This window comes from Castor canadensis, chromosome 9 (genome assembly GCF_047511655.1).
Source record: "Castor canadensis chromosome 9, mCasCan1.hap1v2, whole genome shotgun sequence".
Classification (NCBI taxonomy): domain Eukaryota; kingdom Metazoa; phylum Chordata; class Mammalia; order Rodentia; family Castoridae; genus Castor; species Castor canadensis.
In genome coordinates, this window is record NC_133394.1 from 111245056 (window position 1) to 111265553 (window position 20498).

At 37.7% G+C, this 20498-nt stretch overlaps 1 protein-coding gene across 2 annotated transcripts in view; it reads right to left on the minus strand.

Moving 5' to 3' along the window:
* Positions 1-20498, minus strand: part of Spmap2l (sperm microtubule associated protein 2 like) — an 87715-nt gene that overhangs the window by 50692 nt on the left and 16525 nt on the right. For both annotated transcript variants that reach the window (XM_020181781.2, XM_074042186.1), the window contains 2 exons: positions 14172-14237; positions 9981-10109 (listed from right to left, as the gene is read on the minus strand). In XM_020181781.2, the coding sequence (XP_020037370.2) occupies positions 9981-10109; positions 14172-14237 (195 nt within the window). The remainder of the gene's footprint in view (positions 1-9980; positions 10110-14171; positions 14238-20498) is intronic.

Here is a 20498-nt window from a genome sequence, read left to right on the forward strand (position 1 = left end):
TGGGGTGAGATCTTCGGGGCACTGAATGAAAATAACTTCAACCCCAGGATACTCTACCCAGCAAAACTATCATTCAAAATAGATGGAGCAATAAAAGTCTTCCATGATATGCAGAAACTAAAACAATATGTGACCACAAAGCCACCACTACAAAAGATTCTTCAAGGGATTCTGCACACAGAAAGTGAAACCCAACATAACCATGAAAGGGCAGGCAGCACCAAACTAAAGAAAAAGAAAAAGCAAGAAAGTAGAGAGTAACCTCAACTTAGGTACACACAATCAAACCTTCAAACAACTAAGACAACTAAATGACAGGAATCACCACATACCTATCAGTACTAACACTTAATGTTAATGGACTTAATTCCCCCATCAAAAGGCACCGTTTGACGAAATGGATTAAAAAGGAAGATCCAACAATTTGTTGCTTACAGGAGACCCATCTCATCGACAGAAATAAACATAGGCTTAGGATGAAAGGCTGGAAGAAGATTTACCAAGCCAATGTCCCCGAAAACAGGCAGGAGTAGCAATACTTATCTCTGACAAAGTAGACTTCAAACACACATTGATCAAATGAGATAAAGAGGGATATTCCATACTAATAAAAGGGGAAATAGACCAAAAGGAAATAATAATTATCAACCTGTATGCACCCAATGTCAATGCACCCAATTTCATCAAACATACCCTGAAAGACCTAAAAGCATATATTAACTCCAACACAGTGGTTGTGGGAGACTTTAACACCCCATTATCATCAATAGATAGGTCATCCAAACAAAAAATCAATAGAGAAATCTTAGATCTAAAATATACAATAGATCAAATGGACCTACTTGATGTCTACAGAACATTTCATCCAACTTCTACACAATATACATTCTTCTCAGCAGCCCATGGAACCTTCTCCAAAATAGAACATATCCTAGGACACAAAGCAAGCCTCAGCAAATTTAAGAAAATAGAAATTATACCATACATACTGTCTGATCACAATGTAATAAAACTAGAACTCAACAACAAAAGTAAAGACAAAAAACATGCAAACAGCTGGAAACTGAATAACTAATTGCTTAATGAACAATTGGTCATTGATGAAATAAAAGAGGAAATTTCATTGGAAGTCAATGAAATTTCATTGGAAGTCAATGAAAATGAAAACACAACCTATGGGAACCTAGGGACACAGCAAAGGCAGTCCTGAGAGGAAAGTTTCTAGCCATGAGTGCATATAATAAAAAGACTGAAAGATCCCAAATATATGACTTAATGATACATCTCAAACTCCTAGAAAAACAAGAACAAGCAAATCCCACAACAAATAGGAAAGAAATAATAAAAATAAGAGCTGAAATCAATGAAATAGAAACCAAAAAAACCATACAAAGAATTAATGAAACAAAAAGTTGGTTCTTTGAAAAAATAAACATCGACAGACCCCTGGCAAACCTGACTAAAATGAGGAGAGAAAAAACCCAAATTAGTAGAATCAGGAATGCAAAAGGGGAGATAACAACAAACACCATGGAAGTGCAGGAAATCATCAGACTACTTTGAGAACCTATATTCAAATAAACTCAAAAATCTTAAAGAAATGGACAGATTTCTAGATACAAAATCATCCAAAATTGAACCAAGAGGATGTTAATCACCTGAATAGATCTATAACACAAAATGAAATTGAGCAGCAATCAAGAGTCTCCCCAAAAAGAAAAGTCCAGGACCTGATGGATTCTCCACTGAATTCTATCAACCTTTAAAGAAGAACTGACAACAACCTTCATAAACTGTTCCACGAAATAAAAAGGGAAGGAAAACTGCCTAACACATTTTATGAAGCCAGTATTACACTTATCCCAAAACCAGGCAAGGATAACTCCAAAAAGGAGAACTATAGGCCAATCTCCTTAATGAACACTGATGCAAAAATTCTCAATAAAATAATGGCAAACTGAATTCAACAACACATCAAAAAGATCATTCACCACGACCAAGTAGGATTCATCCCAGGAATGCAGGGGTGGTTCAACATACAAAAATCAATAAACGTAATAAACCACATTAACAGAAACAAAGACAAAAACCACTTGATCATCTCAATAGATGCAGAAAAAGCCTTTGATAAGATCCAACACCATTTCATGATAAAAGCTCTAAGAAAACTAGGAATAGAAGGAAAGTACCTTAACATTATAAAAGCTATATATGACAAACCTACAGCCACCATTATACTTAATGGAGAAAAACTGAAACCATTCCCTCTAAAATCAGGAACAAGACAAGGATGCCCACTATCTCCACTGCTATTCAACATAGTACTGGAATTCCTAGCCAGAGCAATTAGGCAAGAAGAAGGAATAAAAAGAATACAAATAGGTAAAGAAACTGTCAAAATATCCCTATTTGGAGACGATATGATCCTATACCTTAAAGACCCAAAAAACTACTCAAAAGCTCCTAAACACCATCAATAGCTATAGCAAGGTAGCAGGATATAAAATCAACATAGAAAAATCATTAGCATTTCCATACACTAATAATGAACAAACTGAGAAAGAATATATGGAAACAATTCCATTTACAATACCCTCAAAAAAAATAATCAAATACCTAGGTGTAAACCTAACAAAGAATGTGAATGACCTCTACAAGGAAAACCATAAAATTTTGAAGAAAGAGATTGAGGAAGACTATAGAAAGTGGAGAGATCTCCCATGCTCATGGATTGGTAGAATCAACATAGTAAAAATGTCTATACTCCCAAAGTAGTCTACATATTTAATGCAATTCCCATCAAAATTCCAATGACATTCATGAAAGAGATTGAAAAATCTACTGTTAAATTTATATGAAAACACAAGAGGCCACAAATAGCCAAGGCAATACTCAGTCAAAAGTACAATGCTGGAGGAATCACGATACCTGACTTCAAACTATATTACAAAGCATAGCAATATAAACAGCATGGTACTGGCACAAAAACAGACATGAAGACCAGTGGAACAGAATAGAGGACCCAGATAGGATGCCACACAACTATAACCAATTTGTCTTTGACAAAGGCGCTAAAAATATACGATGGAGAAAAGACAGCCCCTTCAACAAAAACTGCTGGGAAAACTGGTTAGCAGTCTGCAAAAAACTAAAACTAGATCCATGTATATCACCCTATACCAATATTAACTCAAAATGGATCAAGGTTCTTAATATAAGACCCCAAACTCTAAAGTTGGTACAGGAAAGAGTAGGAAATACTCTGGAATTAATAGGTATAGGTAAGAACTTTCTCAGTGGAACCCCAGCAGCACAGCAACTATGAGATAGCATAGATAAATGGGACTTCATAAAACTAAAAAGCTTCTGCTCAACAAAAGAAATGGTCTCTAAACTGAAGAGAACACCCATAGAGTGGGAGAAAATATTTGACAGCTACACATCAGACAAAGGACAGATAATCAGAATATATAGGGAACTTAAAAAACTAAATTATCCCAAAACTAATGAACCAATAAAGAAATGGGCAAGTGAACTAAACAGAACTTTCTCAAAAGAAGAAATTCAAATGGCAAAAAAACACATGAAAAAATGCTCACCATCTCTAGCAATAAAGGAAATGCAAATTAAAACCACACTAAGATTCCACCTCACCCCTGTTAGAATAGCCATCATTAGCAACACCACTAACAACAGGTGTAGCCGAGGATGTGGAGAAAAAGGAACTCTCTTACACTGCTGGTGGGAATGTAAATTAGTACAACCACTCTGGAAAAAAATTTGGAGACTACTTAAAAAGCTAAACATTGTTCTACCATTTGATCCAGCAATACCACTCTTGGGGATATACCCAAAAGAATGTGACTCAGGTTACTCCAGAGGCACCTGCACACCCATGTTTATTGCAGCACTATTCAAAATAGCCAAGTTATGGAAATAGCCAAGATGCCCCACTACTGACGAATGGATCAAGAAAATGTGTTATCTATACACAATGGAGTTTTATGCAGACATGAAGAAGAACGAAATGTTATCATTTGCTGGTAGGTGGATGGAACTGGAGAACATCATTCTGAGTGAGGTTAGCCTGGCCCAAAAGACCAAAAATCATATGTTCTCCCTCATATGTGGACATTAGATCAAGGGTAGACACAACAAGGGGATTGAACTTTGAGCCCATGATAAAGCGAGAGCACACAAGGGAGGGGTGAGGATAGTTAAGACACCTAAAAAAGTAGATAGCATTTTTTGCCCACAATGCAGAGAAACTAAAGCAGATACCTTCAAAGCAACTGAGGCCAATAGGAGAAGGGGACCAGGAACTAGAGAAAAGGTTAGTTCAAGAATAATTAACCTAGAAGGTAACACACATGCACAGAAAATTAATGTGAGTCAACTCCCTGTATAGCTACCCTTATCTCAACCAGCAAAAACTCTTGATCCCTCCTATTATTGCTTATACTCTTTCTTCAACAAAATTAGAGATAAGGGCAAAATAGTTTCTGCCAGATATCGAGGGGGGTTGAGGGGAGTGGGAGGGGGCGGGGGGGGGAAGGGGGAGAAATGACCCAAACATTGTATGCTCATATGAATAAATAAATAAATAAATAAATAAATAAATAAATAAATAAAATCAGCATCCCAAAAAAAATGAGGAAAAGCATTCTAAGCAGAGGAAAAAGGACAAAAAGTGCTTTGAGATGGAAAACATCTTAGTGTGTTTAATGAAAAAACATTTTTAAAGACTGTGAGTCAGACTTGTCATTCTTGTAACAAATACCTGAGAGAAACAACTTAAAAGGAGGAAAGATTTACTTTGGCTCACAGTTTCAGAGGTTTTAATCCATGGTCAGCTGGCTCCATGGTTGGTGGGCCTGTAGTGAGGCACAACATCCTGAAGGAAGGGCACAGTGGAGTACAGCTGCTCATCTCATGGTGGCCGGAAGCACAGGAAATTAACAGGAAGGGTCCAGAGCCAAGATACACCTTTCAAGAGCACGCCCCCAGTAACTTACATCCTCCAACTAGCCCCCACCTTCCACAGTTCCACTGCTTCCTGATAGTCTATTCAAATTTTGAATCATTAATAGATTAAACCATTAGTTAAGTCAAAGTCCTCAAGATCTAATTATCTGTGTAAAGTCCCTCACAGGCATGCCCAGAGGTGTGCTCTACTAATCCCCTATGCATCTTTCAATCTAATCAACTTTACAATCAAGATGAACCATCACAAGGATAAAAATAAGATTATACTATAGATAGATAGATAGATAGATAGATAGATAGAAAACCACATTCATTTTTTCACAATATCACTGCACAGAGATTTCCTATTCATGAAATATAAATAACACTCTTTCAGAAGTAAATTACTTTGGTGAATTAAAACACTTGGAAGAGATTCCACTTCTAGATATATGAAACATAGGGACTGGCTTTATCCCTAGACTAATAGTAGCCCCGATGCCATTTTTTTAATGGGCAAAAGATTTGGATAGACATTTTTCCAAAGTAGGAATTCAAATGGACAGCGCACATGATAAATGCTCAACATCAAACGTCATTGAGGAAATCCAAATCGAAACCATAATGAGTACTACTTCATACATGTTAACATGACTTCAACAACAACAAATGATAGATAAGAACAAGTGCTTCTAAGAATGGAGACATTGAAAGCCTCATCCATTGCTGGTGGGATTGTAAAATGATGTAGTCACTTTGGAGAATAATCCGGTAGTTCTTCAAAAAGTTAAAAATAGAGTTACCATATGGACTGGCAATTCCAATCCAGTGATATATCCAGAAGAAATAAAACTGTACATTCAAATGTTTATAACAGTACTATTAATTGCCAAAAGCAGAAACAATCCAAGTGTCCAACAATGGATGAATAGATATGCAAAGTCCTACAATGAATATTACTCAGTCATAAAAAGGAATAAAGTAACAATACATGCTACAACACAGAAAAATCCCAAAAATATTGTATTAATAAAAGACGCCAGTCATAAAGAACAACTCTTTGTATGATTTCATGTATGTGTCATGTTATTATAAAAGGTGGCAAAGTTATATTAACACCAAAGTAGATTTCAGAGCAAACCATATTTGACCAATGATAAAGAGGGTCAAATGTAATAATAATGGGGTCAATCGGCATAATTCTAAAGTCGGATACTTCTGATACTAGAGCTTCAAAGTACATGAAGTACTGTAAAGAGAAAGGGATAATCCACAATTATGGTCAGAGGTTTTAATCCCATCTCAATAACTGATAGAATAAGTAAGTATGCAGAGATCGGTAAGGACATAGAGTTGAACAATGCCACCAACTAACATGACCTAAGTGGTATTTATAGAACACTTCACCCAATAACAGCAAAACACATATCTTTTCCAGTGCCCATGAACATTTATCAAGAGACCAGATTCTGGGAGATAAAATTAGTCAATGTTTATGCAAGACATGTTCTCCAGTCACATCAGTGACCTCAGTTTCCACCTTAAGAAGCTAGAAAAAGAAAACAAAAGAGGCCAAAGTAAGCAGAAGAAAGGAGATGATACAGAGCAGAGGAGAAACCAATGGAACAGAGAGGGCACAAGCCATCATTACCAGAAATGAGAAGGAGATCATCACTGCAGGTATTAAAAGGAAAGCAAAATATGTTGGATGATTTCATGCAACCAATTTTAAAACTTAAATGGATAAATTACTTAGAAGATGCACACTACTAATTGTCACTCAGAAAGAAATAATCTGTATAACTATTAAATTAACTGAATTTACTGTAAAAATATTTCCCACCAAAAAACTCCAGGTCCAGATGACAACATTGATGAATTCTACCAAGTATTAAAAGGAAAACAAATGCTGATTCTATACATTTTCCAACTGATTCTATGAGGATGGTATTACCATAAGAACAAAACCAGAGAAAGGTATTATGACAAAACTGCAGACAAATGTTCTTCATGAATATGGATGCAAAAATTGTAGGATCTTATTGGAACACAAGCATACCAGTTCACACAATGTCTACGGCTCTATCTGTAATATAATACCGTAGCTCTGGCAGAGACCAGGAGGTGAGCCCTGCCTGGCCCTTCCCAGAAAAGATTGCTGACTTTTGACTAAAGTTGTACATTGAAAGAAATAGAGAAAAGCCCCCTCCCCATCTTGGAAAAAACTTCAGGTGAATAACAGTATTTTTACCTTTTCCTAGTTACCTTAACCACCCCCCCCACCAACTCCTATCTTCCTCCTTCTTCCTCTCCTCTATAGTCTTTCCTTGAAAAGCCAGCCCAGCAGAAAGCTTAGTCATCCAACCAACTTTTACTAAAATCAAATTGGCAGGCTGGGGGCTATCAGAACATGTGCTTAGCATAGGGCATAGGTGAGGCCCCGGTCTTAATTTCCTGCACCGCATGCACACACACATACAAATAAATTGCAATGTATATGCAAAGCCCTCATACCATTCTGACCTTTACCTGCAGTAATTAAACTCATGGTAATCACACCCATAGGTGTAATTAAAAAAATCATGAAAGTTTCATGCACAAAAATGTTTATTCATCATACTATTTTATATATAGTACAAAAAGTTGGAAATATTCTAAAGCTCTAACAGTAGGAGAATTACTTTTATAATAAATTATCTACTGTTCCTTAAAAAACTTGAGAAAGATTTTTGTTGTTGTTTTGTTTGGGGGTTTTTCTCTTTGGTCATGGTGGGGTTTGAATTCAAGGCCTTCTACTTCCTAGGCAGGCACTCTACCACATGAGCTATGCCCCAGTCCGAGAAATATTTCTAAGTGTAAAAAAGCACTATATAAATTATATATTTATTATCTCAAACATATTAAGTAGAGTATATAGAAAAATACACACATATTCACAGAAAAAAACTAGAAGAAAATACGACAAAGTACCAACAGTTTATCGGCATTTAGGTCCATGTATTTTTTTGTTGCCTTTTGAAACAATCTTTTCATATAGTAGGGATTGTTATGGTTTAAGTATGAAAAGTCACCTGTAGGCTCATGTGTTGAACACTAGGTCCCCAGATGGTGGTGCTATCTTAGGAGGTGCGACCCAGCAGGAGGAAGGTAGGCCACTGGGGGTGGATTCTTGGGGATCCTTGCCTCTTCTTGTCTCTCTGCTTCCTGTCTACCATGAAGTCGCGGCCTGTGCCACATGCTCCTGCTACATGACGTTCTGCCTCACCATGTGCTCAGAGTCAATAGAGACTGCAACCTCTGAAACTATGAGCCAAAAAAAATAATTCCTCCCTTTAAGTTGTTTTTCTTGGTGTTACAAAGTCTGACCAACACAGGGATTAGGTACAATGAACACATAAAGGAAAACTCTACAACAATATGGTGCAAAATGTAATGCACACATACCATGGATGGCATTCAAATGGTTTTGGAAGACACTTGAGTGAGCTGGGAGGGAGGGTAGGGTTTTAGTAGACACACATAAATTTACATCCAAATTCTAAATAATTTAACAGTGTATTTGCTAAATTCAGGGATTTTACTAGAAGGAAACCACAAACACAAACATATACACACACTAAAGATTCCTTGTACTTAAAAAAAAAAAAGGCAAAAGATATGTATATGTAAATTTCACATCATTTAATCTTATTTTTTCTAAAAGGAATTTTAGGATTCCTTTAAGAAAATGGACTAGGGGTAGGGAAGATTCAGCTTTTGCTCTTCTCCCCCTCAATCTCTCCCAAATAAATATATAATGTCTTCTTTTTTGAACTCCAAAGGAACTGTGGACTTCATACCTGTTACTTTACCTCACATGTCCCTAGTTAAAAGCCATGCTGATGTCTTACTTGCCTTTGTCCTCGCAACACCTATCACCACATATTTGTTGAATTATATTTAATGGTGACATGTCACCAAACATAATGGTAAAACATCACCAAGCATGAAAGGATCATTTATATGAGAAAGAAGAAGAAATTAATAATGTACAATTGGGGTTCTCTTCTTTAGAGAAATGAAGTCATTTCCATCAAAGAATTTGAAAAATTGAATTCATGTTCTTGAAAAAATTAAAGACAAACAACACACCCATGATGGTAGCCTATAAATGTCACTCTGAAGCAAGTGTCCAATTCAGCCAACACTGAATTACAAAGAATCATTTTCTGTTGGAAGTTTCTAGGGCTCCATCCCACAGAGGAATCCGGAAAGTCTGAGATGAGGAGAGAGGAGGTAAGGATTTGGAGGTCAGCACAACAAGAATGGAAACAAAACCCTTATGAGAGGTCAACCTCGCTCATGGGATGAGATCAGAACAGAAAGGAAGGATGCAAAGTATGGGACACTGAGTAAGACCAGCAAAGACAGAGGAAGTCACAGAGGGCAAAGTAAGGAAGACATAGGGAAATATGGATAGAGTACCACCCAAGTCACCGTGAGAACTCAGAGAGGGGTGGCAATCCTCTAAGGAAGTCTAAAGACATTTCAGACACTCTAAAACTTCTAAAATGTCTTGAATACTAAAACTGGAGATCCTAACTTGAAAAATTAGTGACTTCTGTAAAATTCCTCAAAGACATCTCAGAGATATTTTCCTAACTATGAAAAGATCCTGGGGCTGAAGGTGTGACTCTGCGACAGAGCCCTTGCCTAGCATGTGCAAGGCCCTGGGTCCAATTCTCAGCACCAGAAAAAAAAAAAAAACAACCTTTATAATATACTTACTTTATTTAAATAATCCTCACAGGCCAAAGCATTATGAAATATAATATAATCCAGCAAGGTTAAATATTAAATCTTTCTTTGGGAAAGTCTGACTATATTATAGGTTAGAAACAGATCTACAATCCCTAATCATCAATAAATTCTGATACATATAGAACAATTTATGGTTCTTAGATACAGAGCTTGGGTTCTGTGTTCATTTTCCCTCAGGAATCCTGATGGAGTCTTGGTGACACAAACACACTCACCTGTTGGGAACATAGTGGTGTGAAAACTTCTTAGGCTGAGCAAGGTCCTCAAGCCTCTTGGTGAGCTGAGCCTTCAAAGCATTCTCAGGAATACGCCGAATAGGATCTTGATTTCCCCAAAATAGGCTTCTGTTAAAAAAGCATAAAAATAAGGTGGTAAAAAAGTTCACCACCAATCAACATCTTAGAAATGGCTCCTGACAACTTTTATGTGCATTTTACTTCATTTTATAGTTTCCAAGCACTAGAAAGAGATAAAGTATGGGCATTAAAATAAAGAATAATATTGTTTTGTCTACTGTCTTAAAAATTAGTCACCAAAATGAACCTATTGGAGATAAGACCATTCTTTCTACCATCCCAGCCATAGTCAGGCTGGCATAAAATGGCATGTTAATGACCTACACTGTGCTACGCCACCCTGCCATGTGGTCAGAAAATGAAATAGTAACAGAATAATGTTAATAGCTACCATTTGCTTAATATTTACAGCTAAGTGATTTATAGACATCAGTTTATTTAGTCTCAAGCTCTGTGAAATAGGTATGATTCCTGGGCAGGGAGTGAAGAAAAAAGAGAAATCAGTGCAGGATTAACCTAAAAAGTCTTCATGGAAAAAACCAAAAGGCACCAGCAATGTTGTGGTAACAATGGGAAACAGAAATGTCCAAGTTTTGAACTGGGTGTGTTTGGGTGGAAGAGAAATTCATGTTGGTTTTGTTTTGTTTGTTTTTTCTGGCAGCACTGGGGTTTAGATACAGGGCCTCACACTTGCTAGGCTGGCACTCTTAGCACTTGAGCCACTCTGCCAGCCCCAGTAAGTCATGTTGGAAAGTAACACTGCTAGAAGGGGTAAAACAGGGCCAAAGAAGCCTAGAAAGGCACCTCAGGGCCCTCAGGTCACACATAATTGAATTGGCCAACTTACTAAATTATCCTTTTTAAAGGGCCCAGATTTGCTTTCTTTTTTTTTTTTTCAAATTTGTCTATGCTTTTGGATATAGCTTTTCTTTTTCTCTGCCTTGTCAACATCAGCCAGAGTCATTATTAGAAATATTAATTAAGATCCCCCACTCCTTACTGGAATCAGCTGATTCCATTTCAAAATGTGGCTCAAATCTGTCCATTTCTCCTCACCCCTGCTGCTGCTTCCTTTGTCCACATTCTCCTAATGCCTACTCCTTTCTCCACATGACAGTCACAGTGGTCCTTCTGCAAACAAATCTGATTAAGTCAGTTCCTTGTTCAAGACGCTTTTTTTCTTTTTGTGGTACTGGGAATCAAGCCCAGGGCTTACGCACGCTAAGCAAGTGCTCTACCCCTGAGCTACATCCACATCCCAGAGCAAGACACTTTAAGGGTTTCCTCTGACTTTAGAGTACCAATTCTTCCGCCTCCTTAATGTGGCTTACAAAGCCCTCCACACTTTTGTCCAAGAGTGCCTCTCCCTCTCCAGCCCTCTGTATTCTTCCAGATCATGTCTTAATCTTTCAAAAGTTTTCCCTTCATATTTTATTGTTATACACTAGGGACACTCAATACTTGTTTGATAAATGAATGAATGGATGATAAACAAATACTGGGGAGAAAAGAATGACCTCAAGGAAAATATGAGACTAATGTCCTCTCATCAGGGGACAAGGGCCAGACAAGGGAGAGCCACAGTGGGGAAGATGGTAACTGTAGTCTCCAATGAAAGAAGTGATGGATAGAGATAAGGACATCATGTTATATAAGTAGAGGAAGATTTTGAGGCTTCAAGATGCATCAAATATATTGAAATGCATCAAATACAACAGACATGAAAAAAGAAGAAAACTGAAAAAAAGATAATAGGATTTGGCCAGGTGATTATCAGTGGCAGTAACAGGAATGTCTTCAGCTAGGCCAACTAAAAAAGGATAGGAGGAGCATGGCTAAGAGGACCAGAATTAGAAGCAGAAGTCACACACACACATACACACACACACACACACACACACACACACGTCTTTCCAAGAGTCAGAGTGAGACAATGGAAATAAATGGGCTTTCTGGGCAAAGGGTGTAGAATCAAGTCCCAGTTTGGGTGCCTATGAGCTGGGTAAATTAACTTTTATGAGCTTGACTTCTTCATCAATTCATTCAATTTCTGTTGGTTTCAAATAGGGAAAGGGGAGGATTGTTCTAAGATATTTACACTTACAGCAATATTAATTACACATGTGTTATCGATGTGTACCACTCATCAATCTATGTGTATGTTTCTGAAGGGGGAGGAGAAAGAGAGGGGAGGGAGGAGGAGGAGGAGGAGGAAGAGAAGAAGAATCCAGTGTGATATTGGTGAGAGAATAGACAAATCAGTGGAATAGAATACAGGTCTTAGAAACAGACCTACAGAAATATAGTCAAAGGATTGAAAGCAAACCAATCAAGAAAGAATAGTCTTTTAAAACCATCAAAAAAAAACCTAGCTCAACATATATTATAAATTTAAATAAACTGAAATGCAAAACTATAATGCTTCTAGAAACTTTATAGAAGAAAACTACAAGAGAAAATCCAGGTAATCTTGGATTTGGCAATGAGTTTATAGATTCAATAGCACAATTCACAAAAGAAAAAAAAGGGTAAGTTGGATTTAATTAAAATTAAAACTTTTGCTCTGTGAAAGACAGTACTAAGAGAATAAAGACAAGCCTTAGGCTGAGAATTTGCAAAACACATGTCTGATGAAGGAGCACTATCCAAAATATACAAAGAATACTTTAAACCCATGAAAACTGGATAATCCATACCACGAAAATGGGCAAAAGATTTGAACAGACACCTCACCAAGAAAATATACAAATAAGGATATAAAATATGCTTAACATCATGTTGTCAGGGAATTGCAAAGTAAAGCAATGAGATACCACTACCCATCCCTAAGAATGGCTCAGATCTGAACACTGGCACTACCAAATGCTGTAAGAACAACAGGAACTCTCGCTCACTGTTAGTGAGACTGCAAAATGGCACAAAAGCTGTGGAAGACAATTTAGCAGTTGCTTAGAAAACTAAAGATGCTCTTACCACAATTCATCAATATATCACGAATATTTACCCAAATGAAGTTGAAAACATGTCTATATAAAAACCTATTCATACTCTATACATGAATACTTAGAGCAGAAAAAAGACCTTTCAACAGCTAAATGGATAAATGGTCATCCATACGATGGAATCTTACCCAGATTAATGGAGTATAAAATTAAAGAAATGAGCTATCAAGCCATGAAGTGATGTGAAGGAATCTTAAATGCCTGTTACGAATTGAAACAAGCCAGTCTGAAACTATACTGTTGATTCTAACTATATGACATTCTGGAAAAGGCAAAACTGTAGAGATAGTAAATAGATCAGTGGTTGCAAAGGGTTCAGGGGGTAGGAGAGAGGAAAAGGAAGGAATAGGTAGAACACAGAGGCGTGTTCAGGCAGTGAAACTATTCTGCATGATACTGTAAAGGTGGGTCCAGGATACATGTTTGTCAAAGCCTACAGAACCATAAGTGAATAACCATGCAATAAGTGAACCTTAATATGAATTATGGGCTTTAGTCAATAATAATGTTATCAATATTGGCTCCTTAATTGAAATAATTGTACCACATTAATGCAAGACATGAATGATAGGGGAAACCTGGGAAAGGGTGGTAAATATGAGAACTACACTTTCTGCTCAATTTTTCATAAATCTAAAACTTCTCTAAAATATTCTGGCTTTACAAAAGAGCCAAAGGAAAAAAAGCATTACAGCCCAGCATAGGAGGACTGGGTATGCAGCCTGCTGCAGAGAACAGGTATGCTGTAGGCATATTCTCAGAGACAGCAGGACTGAACATTACAGCCAGCAAAGGTGGACCTGCAGGATGAACACAGCGTTTCAAAAGAGTGTGAAGTCCAACCCCGGGCAGTGGTTCTCCAACCTTTTGGGAAGCTTTTAACACTCTCAAAGCTGTACCCCAGGATTTCTGGGGATGGGATGCATTCATCATCAGTGTTAAAGTTCCCCATGTGCTGAGTCAACTGAGGTGACACTGTTGGCATGGTGGATCCACATATGTACACATGGATGGGTACACCTGGAATGTAGGGTTAATGGGCAGGTAAGAATAATGTGATAAAAATAAACACAATTATAGCGAACAGGATCATATACTATCACCTTACCTATCTGGCGTTCCCCATTGTCTTTTAGGTCTAGAAAGATCTTGAATTCTTTTTCTAGAAAAAAAACTAACAAATACCAGCTGGTTAATTCAAAGAGAGTGCTTAAGAAATACAGTTACATTGGGTGACTTTTAATCAAAGAAATCCTATTTGTCAGGGAAGGGGGCAGTGCTATATCAGAGGTGATTTAAAGAGTGCAAAAGTGGGGGGCATAGCTCGAGTGGTAGAGCACTTGCCTAGCAAACATGAGGCCCCAGGTTCAAATCCCCAGTATGCAACAAAATAAAATAAAGAGTGCTGAAAGGTTCACAGTATGCAAAAATACTATGAATCCAAGAGTCTTAGTTCTAGAATTATTAATATAGTATATAATAAAAAAAAGACAGGAAATATGCAACACACCATAGAGTCTATGGCTCCAGAAGGTTCTGGGTAAAAGGTATACATGCTTTTTCTGTTTGTTTGGTTTGGGGTTTTTTGTTTGTTTGTTTGTAGTACTAGGGATTGAACCCAGAGCCCCATGCTTGCTGGGCAAGCACTCTATCTCTTGAGCTATACCTCCAGCCTTAAATGCATACTTGTTAATGGAATAAAACTTCAACTAGCATATTAATTTGTAAATGGTTTGGTGGCACTGGATTGTGAAGAGATTGTGCAGAAAAATTGTGGACAGAATGTCTGGCTTTGGCAAAAACCATGGAAGAGGTAAAAATATACTTTTGGAACCATTTGGCCTTCTTCATGCTCCACTCTGCTCCTTTGAACATTCCCTAATCATTCTTAACCCAACTGTGGCAGGAAGAGTTCATGCTCTCCACACTTCCATGTTCCCCTACATTTCCCAGCTGTCTTTGCAGTTGTTTGGAGCCATGTAACTAGTCAAGTCTAACTTCAGCAGGAGTGATGGGTATCACTACTAGAGCAATGCACTTAACAGCTCATGTGCCTCCTCCATGTCTTTTCCTGTTCCAGTGACCCTGGAAGCTGCATGTTCCTGGTAGCAGAACTATAAGGAATAACCAACTCACACTGGACTCTAGTGTGAGAGAGAAACAAACTTTTATTTTATCAAAGAGTTGTTTACATCTTGTTTGTTACTGTAGCATTGTCTACCTAATGCAGGCTAACATATCTCCTATGTTACTGTAGCTTATTTTGTGATTATTTATGTAGCTGGTTGGAGTTTGAAGGGCCTGATAACAATCCTTTTTGCCCATCAGTTAGGAGCCAACTGAAAAATAGACACAGGAGTTGGACATATTTATCCAATATTTCTGTTCTGGATAAGAAATACTGAAGGGAGTGGTTTGGACTCCTGACATCCCTGAATTAGCCATGCTGCTGAGCTTCAGGAGGCCTCTCTCTTTGGGCTAAGCTTGCTGTGTATCAGAAAGATCACAAACATCACTCCCTGAAGACAGATCCCAAAGAGAAAGGACTCAGAAGGACCACATCTCTCTCTCTCAAATCCATGAAATAGTTGTAACTTTCATGTTCTAAGAAGCTCACTTAATGAGTGAGGCAAGAGTTCAGGTGAATTAGTCAAGAGAAATTCTTTGATGGACAGGTGATGAGAAAAGCATTCTCCCAAACACTTGCCTGAGCACCTTCACAGGCTCCAAACAATTTGTGTTAGAATAAGCTTTGGCTCTGGGGTCAGGGATTCCAGCCCTGCCATAGCACACACAATCCCCTTTATGTGTGAAAATGACCTCCTAGTTCAATGACAATTGGTGCACCATGCAGCCCCTCTCAGAAAGTGGGAGGGGGAAGAGGGGATTACTAGTGAGCAACTATCTCCCAAGATTGCACATTCACAACACTGAGCCATCCATTCTGAAGAACAAGCTGAAATCCTTTCATCAGAATCGATTTCCAACTTATTCTGTGTTACTTAACTTGTGTTGTTCCTCAGCCTTTACTAATGACTTCTTTCATCCTCACAGCTTTTCTTAGCTGTGCACAGGAGATGCACAGGAAGGATTTCATGTACACAACCAGGCCATAATATCAGCAGTCCCCTGGAGGCCAGCATCATGGTAGCAGTGACAGATCTCAGGGACATGGGATCAGTCCAACAATTCTGCTTGTCTAAGAGCTAATTATTCCAGCACCAACTTTGGAGATTCCAGGTTTTATTGTTTCACAGTGAAATATTATTTTCTTGCTATTATTTTTATTGAGACATAATACTTGTACATCTTTGTTGGTTATACCATGGTAACTCAGTACATGTATATAAAAAAACCAAGTCAGGGTAATAGCATTTTCATCTCTTCAAACATTAATCATTTTATGTGTTGGGTATTTTGTACTCTTGAAATCACTTTGAAATACATCATATTTCATTTTAACCTAATTCTCAGGGTTTGTATGATGGTAATAAAGGGAGTCGAGACCCTTTAGAACATTTCAAAAGGTCAAGTGGAATCCTACACCATCCACAAAGAGGCTGTCAAGGATACTCAAAACATCGAATTTGTTTCTGAATTATAACATCTCCCTGTGTTACTCTACCTCTTGAGCCATGTCTCCAGCCCTATATGTCGTTAACTTTTCAAAAATTAATAGCAAATGTTTATTTGTGAACAGTAATACATTTTTTTTCAAGACACAAGATTGTGGCAGTGGGCAGAGGTGTTGGCAATAATGGCGCTGGTAGGTTTCAGTTCTTACTGCACCCTTAAGCTTCTGTTTTCCTGGGTCAGGGTCCTGCCTCCCAGGGTCACAGTCCTGCCTCAAGTCTAGCTTGAATCCTCCTTCTGCCCCAACCTCCAATCAGCATGAACTAAGATCCTAACCAATCAGATCATGCTGAGTCCCACTGAGGGGTAGTTAAGCCCCTGCCCCTCTCTCCCTCTCTCTCCCTCTCCCACCCGTCAATAAAGAATCTCTTAGCCAGATCACTCCCCTCCACGTGGTCATTTTGGGGCCTATATTTCCTTACAAGAGGTAACTGAGAACAGCCTGGGCCTGCTCTGGCTCACTCTATGTTGTATGGAACAGCAGCTTTCAGGTTGTGCCTAGTTGAGTGACTCCATTTTATAAAGCAACAGTTTTAACCAAGTTACTCCATTTTGAGTATAAGTGCCAAGGTGGAATGTCCTTATATCTTACTTATACAAGTAAACAACAACCATCTACCAGCACACCACGAGGCACAAACTGGATAAATAATTTATATCAATAAATAATTATACCTGTGAATATATCAAATCAGATAAGAAATACCAGACACATGAACTTATCAATCACACCAAATGTGACCTCCTTCACCTGGGAGCACCCCAAGACTGAGACATGGCAGGTACACTGACCTGCCACCCAGTCACTTGTCATGAGCCTTGTACAGGAGAATTGTCAAAGTGAAGAACTTCTGTCTGCCTCTGTCTCCAGGGTTCTATCTCCTTCTGGTGACACAGAGCACACTCCCAACTGACACTCAAAAATGCCTGCTACCTGGACCTACATCTGACAACTGTACACTGACTACTTTCTCCACCTCCCACTCCTTCTTTTTGGTTCTGAGGATTGAACTCAGGGCCTTGCACATGCTAAGCAAGTGCTCTACCACTTGAGTCATGCCCCCTGTCCTGTAAAACTTATCTGGTCCCCCTCAGAGACTTTTCCTTGCATTTGTATCACCTCTCTACCTGTGCCTTCAGTTTAGCCTTCTGAACCCTGAAGCCTCTTTAGCCCTTTCTTAGTCATTCCGTAACATATATAGTATATATTATATATATGATTTAATGTAAGTATGGTATAGTGTATGATTTAAGTATGATGACCAACTGATGAAAGTCACAGAAAATACTATAAACACAATTCCAGTAACATTGACTTAAAACACACATTTTAAAATCAAACTTTACATATAACATTTCAGACATCTCAAACCATAAAGTATGCACAGAAAATGGGCAACGAGTGATGAAAGTGTAACAAAGTATCTAATTTCTTATTCCAGCTGCAAGGAAAAGAGTTAACTATATATAAATATATAATTGTGTGAAATATAATGTGTGATCCAAGAGTGAATATTAGTAATTAAGATTGCAATAGAAGAATCTGTGATGGCCAATGGAGATGAACACCAAGTGAAATCAGGAGTATTTGTCAAATTAAAGCTAACAAAATTAATATAGATTGTAAATCTATTATTAGATAATTCTGATATTATGGAAAGACACAAACATGTCTTTCTGTATTTCTGACATAGCTTACTCACAACTTAACCAAAAGATTCTTTGGCTGTGAAGTTTGGCATGTGATCTGTCGATATAATGCAACCCCATAGTCACGCCCAGTCTTGTTCATCTAGAAACAATGAGGATACTATTCCTTGCCAGAAGTAAAATCTACATCCTTTTTCAACAGAAGAATGGCTTTGCCTTGCAGGTACCAGGTAACCTCTACTGTGAGAGCCTAGTTTGGGCAGCACAGAGGAGAAGAAAGCCATAGTTGCAGACAAAAGAATCTTACCATGTGTTAATCTCTTAAAGCAAGTTAGCTTCTAATGTGGGTCATCACCCCAAGACTTCCCTCACTACCTTCTTTTTCACCAGAAAAATAATGGGTTATAAATGTGGTATTTTATGCAAGACTACTGACAGTTTCCTAGTTTATTCCTGTAGATATGTAAATTGGTTTATTTTTTCAATTGGAAGTAATATCTTAATATTTTTCTTAATAGTTCTCTGTGAAGGTCTGACTAATACCTCATCATTTCATTTGTTTTTTAATGCATCATGTCACCACAACTACATTTCCAATCTTTATCTCTTAATATTAACATGGATTTCCCTTCTGTCTCAGGAACTGCATTACCTCACTGTGTCTTATCTTGTTCCTGTGCAAAGTTTAATGAGGATTACATTGCTGTGCCTTTCTTCATTGATGATTAGTCTCCTATGGTTTGCCAATAGCCAAGAAATTTTTTTAATCCTTACTTTGGGTACAGAGCACTAAATGTATGTTTATAGAGCTGTAACCATGGAAACAATTTTGGGTCTCTACTGATGGGGCCATCTAAGAAGTCTTTCATCAGAATGCTCTTCCATTTTAGGATCTGGCTTATATTCGAAAGTATTTGCTTTCATAACTAAGTATGCACATCCATTTGTATACAAAAGAATTGTTTAGGAGCTTCAGGGGCAGATAAGAAGTTAGCACAATCTTCTCACACTATCAACCTGAAATTAACCAATCAAACAAAAGCAAGAAGCAGTGAAAAAGAGAAGCAATAACAAAAGTCAATCACTGTCTTCATCATCAGTCCTGAAGTACAAAAACATAGTAAGTATAAACTATTTTCACTTTCACAGGGAAGTTTACTCATTCAGCACACACTATTTGTTTGAAGTAATTGGACTTTTGAAAGGGTACTTGTTAATATTCAGTAAATGTTTTTCTACCATTTCTACTACTCAGCTACCATACCACCTTGGGAAAGCAGCACAATTTCTCTGAATCTCATTTTCTTCTGATAACTTATAGTTGACATACAGATATGTATATCCTGGGCTGGAGGAGTGGCTCAAGTGGCAGAGCACCTACCTGCCTAACAAGTGTGAAGCTCTGAGTTCAAACCCCAGTACCACTAAAAAAAAAAAAAAAAAATGACCCAAGCATTGTTTAAAAAAAAAAAAAAGGCAGACATGTATGTCCTACTTTTCAAGTAAGAAAGTATTTTAAAAAGCTGCAAAGTATTACACACAAAAAAATAAGGTAATAATATTTATTATCTGGCCTATATTTAAAAAAACAAAATCAATGTAAATAATAAATAAAATTGTAAATGGGTTGAACAACTGCAAAAAATATAAATGATTTTAACCCACCTCTTAGAAGAGTAAATAAAAACAAAGTCTGATATTATTTGTTTCTCATCCACATGAATCATTGATATAGACCATTGGTATTTCTCTTTACTGATTCTATTGTTTTGTCTAAATTACATCTCTGCCAAACCAAGGTTAGCATCTATTTTCAGGAGTCATTGTATGTTCCTACATAGATATACAGGCTTCTTTTTTTTTTTTGTGGGACTAGGGTTTGAACTTAGGGTTTCATGCTTGCAAAGCAGGTGATCTACCACTTGAGCCACACCTCCAGTCCACTTGCTCTGGCTATTTTCGAGATGGTATCTCATGGACTATTTGCCTAGGCTGGCCTCGAACCCCAGTCCTCCCAATCTCAGCCTCCTGAGTAGTTAGGATTACAGGTGTGGGCCACCAGCACCTGGCTATTCTTTATTTTTTCATAGAGAGCACTTCCTTGATTTCATTAGCTACTGTCCTTGAATTAGAGGCAAGGAGGATGGGGAGT